The sequence below is a fragment of the Colobus angolensis genome, unplaced genomic scaffold (assembly GCF_000951035.1).
Source record: "Colobus angolensis palliatus isolate OR3802 unplaced genomic scaffold, Cang.pa_1.0 Scaffold293, whole genome shotgun sequence".
Lineage (NCBI taxonomy): Eukaryota > Metazoa > Chordata > Mammalia > Primates > Cercopithecidae > Colobus > Colobus angolensis.
Window position 1 is genome coordinate 958366 of NW_012116188.1, and position 6463 is coordinate 964828.

A 6463-nucleotide genomic window follows, 5' to 3' on the forward strand; every position below is an offset into this window, starting at 1 on the left:
ACAAAAAACTAGCCGGGCGAGGTGGCGGGCGCCTGTAGTCCCAGCTACTCGGGAGGCTGAGGCAGGAGAACGGCGTAAACCCAGGAGGCGGAGCTTGCAGTGAGCTGAGGTCCGGCCACTGCACTCCAGACTGGGCGAGAGAGCGAGACTCCGTCTCAAAAAAAAAAAAAATGTTTATTCCACAGCCTAGTTTTCTAGGGCAGGTGGTCAATTAATATTAATAAAAGAAAACCCCCATACTCAAAATATGCAGGCTGTAGGTTTTTTGTTTTCTTTTTTGAGACAGAGTCTAGCGCTGTTGCCCAGACTGGAGTGCAGTAGCACAATCTCAGCTCACCACAACCTCCACCTCCCAGGTTCAAGCAATTCTCCTGCCTAAGCCTCCTGAGTAGCTGGGACTACAGATGCACGCCACCACGCCCAGCTAATTTTTGTATTTTTAGTAGAAACGGGGTTTCACTATATTGGCCACGCTGGTCTCTAACTCCTTACCTTGTGATCCACCTGCCTCAGCCTCCCAAAGTGCTAGGATTACAGGTGTGAGCCATCACACCTGGCCTACAGGTTAACTTTTAAGCAAAAATTTCAAATATACAAAGGAATTGAGAAGATACTCTCCATGGCATATTATTCTCACATTTAAAATAAGAAAGATCCACTGGGGGCAGGGGAAGTACACAAATAAGTCACACGTTTAAATTCAGGCTGGGCAATGTTACCAGGACCGAAAGTCTTATAGGAGAAAACGTTTCCTAGCTGTGTTACTGGCAAAAGTCAGTGTTCTACTTGGTTACCTAAAGGATCATTTGGGAGGAGGAAACCTAGTAGCAGTTATTTAAATCAACTGGTATATTATGTTCACTACAGAAAACCTTTCTGAGGAAGTTAAAAAAAAAAAAAAGCATCACACTGTTGAAGCGCAAGGTTTAAAATTAAGAGTGTTGTACAGTAGGGTTCGGCTAACTGGGGAGCCAAAATACTCAATTTGGCTTAGGACAAAATAAACTGGCCAATTAACAGTAAAAGGAGACAGTGACTAACTTGAACAAAAAAAAGTTTTGTTTAGTTGGGTTTTTTTTCTTTTTTGGGTGGAGGTAGACACACTGGAAAAGGTCTTCCAGAACACCTGGATCAAAATGACCTTTGCTAAGTCAACTCTAGAAATTGATCAATCATATCTGACCTGGTACAAATTTCAGTTCTCCTTCTTAGATGAAAGCTAAAACCAGAGTTATCCTATAACCAGAAATGTGGGTAAGACACTAAAAGATGGTCAGTATACATTTAGAAACTCCACACTGTAAGATTACACAGGCACGTGGAAGAATAAGCAAGATCTTGGTCTTGTTTAAAAAAAGAAAAGAGAAAAAAAAAAAACATCAAGCCACATCCTGGAGTTGAGAACAAGTGAGGAACAGCAAATGGCCATTAGTATAATTAACATGTACTGTCTCACACTTCCCAGTTAAATTTATGGAAGACACTATTAAATTTCAGACAAAATATATATATTTCTTTTAAATCTTTACAATAAATCAAGATGTAGAATCTTACATAGGGCACATTTTTGTTTATTTAGGTACTCAATTCCATCTCTCTTGGATGCAAATAACCCTGGTGACAAGTGTGTACAAAGTCTTCTCTTTGCTTTCTATAATTTTAAAGCAAATAACACATTTGACTGTATTTAAGTCTGTGCAAATAATCCTTCAGAAGAAATATCCAAGATTCTGTTTGCAGAGGTCATTTTGTCTCTCAAAGATGATTAAATGAGTTTGTCTTCAGATAAAGTGCTCCTGTCCAGCAGAACTCAAAAGGCCTTCAAGCGTTCAAGAAGTGTAGTTCAGATAAGACTGGGTCATACGAATTCCAGCTTCCCGTGCCCACTGTACATGCCCCAGTGAACGAGCGAGAGGATCTTATCATTGCTGAGGTCTGCTTGTCTCATTTTATCACAGGTCAGACAGCAGTTCTCGTGCCCACTGACCGGCACCATGCATTCCAAGTCTAACTTTGCAACCTGCCCCTTCTTGGAATGGTGTCCGTGAAAGCTGTAGTGCAAACGGGAGAGCATCTGTTGCCGCTGATCCTGCAGCCTCTTGTTTTCACTTCTAAGCATCCTCAGGGCCAACATAATAAGCAACACTAAAATCAGCCCTCCAGCAATGGGCACAGCAATGACTGCGGCCCGGAACCACAACTCTTTGGAAGAAGTCAGCTCCTGCACCTTGGTGATAAGGTTTCTGCTACCATCATGCTGATACCTGTTTCCTTGTCCTAAAGGAGTACAAAGAAAATGATCAAACTCCATGTTAACTCCTCCTAGGGATATTCATAATCATCAATTCATTTTATCCAGGAATTCCATTAAAAAGAAGCTTACAATTAAATCAACGATATTTAGAAAATATTGCAAAACTATCTAAAGAAGCTTACAAACGCATTTGTTTACAGACTGTCATTACTGAGATGTAATGGCCTTTTAATGTCTTCAAAATGTTGAAAAAACAGGCAAAACCTATTATGTAGACAGACATCTAATGCTCAGGCAGACATAAAAGCCACTCAATCAAGATGCATCTTTGTATCCAGCCAGGCTTCTCCCTCTGGTGTCTCTAATTACATTAACAACAAAATCAATAGCAGACACACGAAATCGTGGCTGTCACAAGTCTATAGATCAGGCAGGCATTCTGGTTAGAAACGGCTTCTACCTACCTGAGGCCTCACCCTTGGGAGGAGAGAGAACATCGTGCAGCCCTCTGTAATTGCACATGTCTTCATGACAGCATTCCAATGTGGGCATGGTGGTGCCAGAGTGGTTTCGGGCCTGTTTGGCTTGGCAGATGTCTGCCGTGCTTGCAAGAGAGTCCAGGCAGCCATGGGTGAGTGGGGAATTGGAGTTCTGAGGATCAAGAAGTCTAGAGAAGCAGGCGCTGAGCTCAGATTTACACATATAACCAGTGGCTACACAGTGGGCAGCATCACAGTAGCATCGAATTTCACCTGAAAACAATGAGAAATCACGTCCAACTCTGCTCCAGAAACCAGATAAAGTAACTATTTAGGCAGCTGCTAAATCCCATATTCAAAGGCACGAACTTTTACATCATCCAAGCTCAGGGCTCCAGTCCATGGAGCCTGGAGAAGCCCTTCCCTGCAGCCAGTAGGTAAGTTTCAATCCAGTTAAATGTAATTTTGGCAATGTAGTAATCCCAATAGCAGGTTTCGGAGGAGTTTAGAGAGTCATTTTTTAAAAAGTTGCTTTTTGAAGGAAATAGTAATGAGTATCATTTCTCCTACCATAATGTAAATCACGTTATTTATTCATCTGAATCCTACATGACCATACAACATAAAATGCTAGGCTTTTTGATTTTGTCAGTATAAATATTTGATCGGAACTACTGAATTGTTTACTATCCCACAGGACTGTGCCAAGAGTTAAGAGCTTTAGCTAACACCTTATAAAGTTATTAACTAGAAACACAACAATCTAGAAATTGCCCAGGTCAGGAGGTTTTAAAACTATGAAACTAGGCAGCTATTTGCAACCTCTCTAGAAAAGGCAAACTTTTTGCCTATAAAGATCTTTTCATGCAGAGGAGCTTTTAGTCAGTATATTGTAAAACAGGAACTAGGCAGTTTACAATTAGTGGTTTGCTTGCCAAAGTCAATTTCTTTCAGCCCAAATGGAAAGTCATAAAAGGTGGGGTGAGTATAAAACTGCAAGGCTAACTTCTCCTCCTCCTCCTCACAAGTTTTACATGTAATTCGACATGTGATCTAAAAGGGGAAACATTGAAACCGAAAATCCTCTGCTGGTTGAATGAAAAATCCTTAAGGAAACCTCAAATTTTCTACAGGAAGTGATTAAAAGTTTCCTTTATAAAAACTTATTTTGTGAGTTGCATGGCTCGGTTCACATTTTGTCACAGGGCAAGATTGGAGGCTTTAATATCAGTTTCTACTTGAAATAATCTAGGTCTTAAAGTTATCACTAATACGATATCCACCTAGTGGACCCTGGTGACTGTCACATGCCACAGCAAGTAAACTGAACTAATGCACAAGCCTCTCCCAGTTTCCCGTCTGAAGATCCGAAACCTCCACTCTGAAATTAACCACCAGGATCTGCTGTTTTACAAACCTCTTCCCACCCTTACCTTTCTTCTTCCCCCTCTTTCTGAATGCCGAGGAAGGTGTCTCATTTAATTATCTGTCCAAATTCCAGACCACGGTATGGCGGTAAGGTATGCCCTGCTTTCACCGGACACTGCCAGTGCTTCCGTTCTAAGAAAAACCAGCCCACTAAACACAGATCTTTAGCAACCCCTAACAGTCCAAAGCTGGGGTTCTCGTTCCTAAAGCTGCACTCCCCATCCTGCGGTTGAGCCCAAGTTCCTTCTCTGCTTCAAGTAAGAACCTCGCTTTGCAGAATCACTTCTCTGCTCTTTCTCCTCCTCGCTCCAAGTTCACTTTATTTTCCACATAAAGCTCACCAGTCTTCTGGGGTGATGACTACATATTCCTAGTTTGACAAATTCCATATACAGATTTAAAGTATAAATAAAACAGATTAAAAGCCCATTTTGACCCTATTAGTTTCAGACCTTCTACAGAAAAGGAAGACTGAATACAAGTAAAATGCTGCTTAAATGTTTATGAGAGCCTATTTAAAATACTGTATTTTCAATGACCTAAAAACAGCCTAATAAAATTTTGACAGGTAACTGGGAAAGTTCTAACTACTTTTTTTTTTTTAATTAGAGCCACATTTTAAGCAAGCAGAATGGACTTTTGTACCACTGTATTAAAACTATATTTCTGTCGTTCATAAAGTTTCTTCCTGTGGCACGCAAAAGGCCAGAAAGGGGACTGGTATTTTGAAACTATGGAACAATGCCCTTCTGTTTCTGCCCCCTTCTCGTTACTGTATGTAGTGATTAAACAAAAATGTCTGCTTTAGTCAAGATGGCTACAGGAGAGACTGCTGGCTTCTTTTAAAGCTTTTGAAGTCCGCAGCCGTCAGAAATCTCTGATCCCCTAATTATATCATTATCAGGCACATAGTTTCGGTATCTGTGACTTCATGTCAGCCTCAGTCCCTCCCTTTTCTGCCCGCCTTTGATAGGGCCAGGAGGCTCCCCTCTGCAAGCTGCAAGGGCTGTTATTTAGGGTTAATTACACCCTTCCTTCCAAAATAAATAAATACTGTAGCACATCATCCTTGCTGGGCTAGCTTATGCTTTAACCTCATGCCTGCTACATAGCAATTAGAGAGAAGCAGGGGGCTGCAAAGGCTAAACAGTGCTTCCTACTTAAAAAAAAAATTATCTGTTCACAGAACAGTAGGTAGATTTCATAGCAGGGAGGTGAGGGGAACCTTGAAATTCAGAGGAAGTTCGGATTATTTCCATCTAAAAGGTGAAAGCCTGCAGAGGAAAGAAGGAACTGACCCGCTGCCTTTGCCTTTTTTTTTTTTTTTTTGGTCCTGTTTGTAAAATATGAGGTGAGTAGGAAATGAGACGCTGACAGAGCCTACTCCTCCTGGCTACTGAAAAGCAACACAACACACACTCCTGCACACCTCGGACACCTTAACTCCCAGGGAAACCCAAACACTCGCTCGCACACACTCAGAGAGATGTACGCAGAGACACACTCACACAGAGACTCACATACACATTCAGAGATAGACACTTACAGACAGACATAGAAATGCATTCAGAAAGACACTCAGGGTCACAGAGATACATTGAGAAATACAGAGACTCAGACACATTCAGAGACACAAAGACTCAAGAGAAAGAGACACAGAAATGCATTCAGAGATAAATTCAGAGACATACTCAGAGATACACTGAGTGATACAAAGGTTCAGACACACATTCAGTGACACAACACTCAGAGAGACACAAATGCATTCAGAGATACTGAGGGTCAGAGACACACGCAGAGAAATACATCCTGAGGCACTCACACAGACACACACTGCGAGCACGCGGCAGCTACGGGCCGGGGTCTGCGATTCCTCCCGGTCGCCCGGGCCCCCAGGGTGAGGAGGCGGCGGCGTCGAGCCGAGACTCCGGCCTCGCTCCCCGCTGGGCTGCAAACGCGCCACTCCCCGCAGGCAGAGCCAGGAGGACCCTCTGATCATCGACTGCCCTGAGATCGCAGTCTGCATCCACGCGCCAGGCCACGGCCGCGACTTCTAAGAACACAGTAACTTGTCGCGACCTGCGGCTCCGGCGCGGGAGGGAGCCTCGCCCACCGCTAACAAAGCCTCTGCAGCCGGCTCCAAAACCCCGCGGCGGGTACGGGACCCCGGGCCCCTTGAGCCCCCAGCACCCACCTTTGGTGAGCAGCACGGCCATGGCGCAGAGCTCCAGCTGCAGCCAGATGAAGATGTAGCTGGAGTGGCGATCCATTGACGCCCCGCACAGCCGCGGCGCCCCCGCCG

At 43.5% G+C, this 6463-nt stretch overlaps 1 protein-coding gene across 1 annotated transcript; it reads right to left on the reverse strand.

The window, feature by feature from the left end:
* Positions 1-1319: 1319 nt before the first annotated feature.
* On the reverse strand, positions 1320-6457 carry BAMBI (BMP and activin membrane-bound inhibitor). Its single transcript, XM_011949213.1, has 3 exons — positions 6356-6457; positions 2719-3006; positions 1320-2277 (listed from the first exon to the last, which is right to left on the reverse strand). Exons 1-3 carry the CDS (start codon positions 6429-6431, stop codon positions 1859-1861), a joined length of 783 nt encoding a protein of 260 aa, XP_011804603.1. The 5' UTR covers positions 6432-6457; the 3' UTR covers positions 1320-1858.
* Between the last annotated feature and the right edge of the window lie 6 nt (positions 6458-6463).

Bases quoted from the DNA above. Each gene is read 5' to 3' on its own strand.
- BAMBI (XM_011949213.1), bottom strand. From the start codon at position 6,431: ATGGATCGCCACTCCAGCTACATCTTCATCTGGCTGCAGCTGGAGCTC. The intron at 3,007-6,355 runs GTGGGTGCTGGG...CATTGTTTTCAG, and splicing joins GGCCGTGCTGCTCACCAAAG to GTGAAATTCGATGCTACTGT. The intron at 2,278-2,718 runs GTAGGTAGAAGC...GTACTCCTTTAG, and splicing joins TCCCAAGGGTGAGGCCTCAG to GACAAGGAAACAGGTATCAG.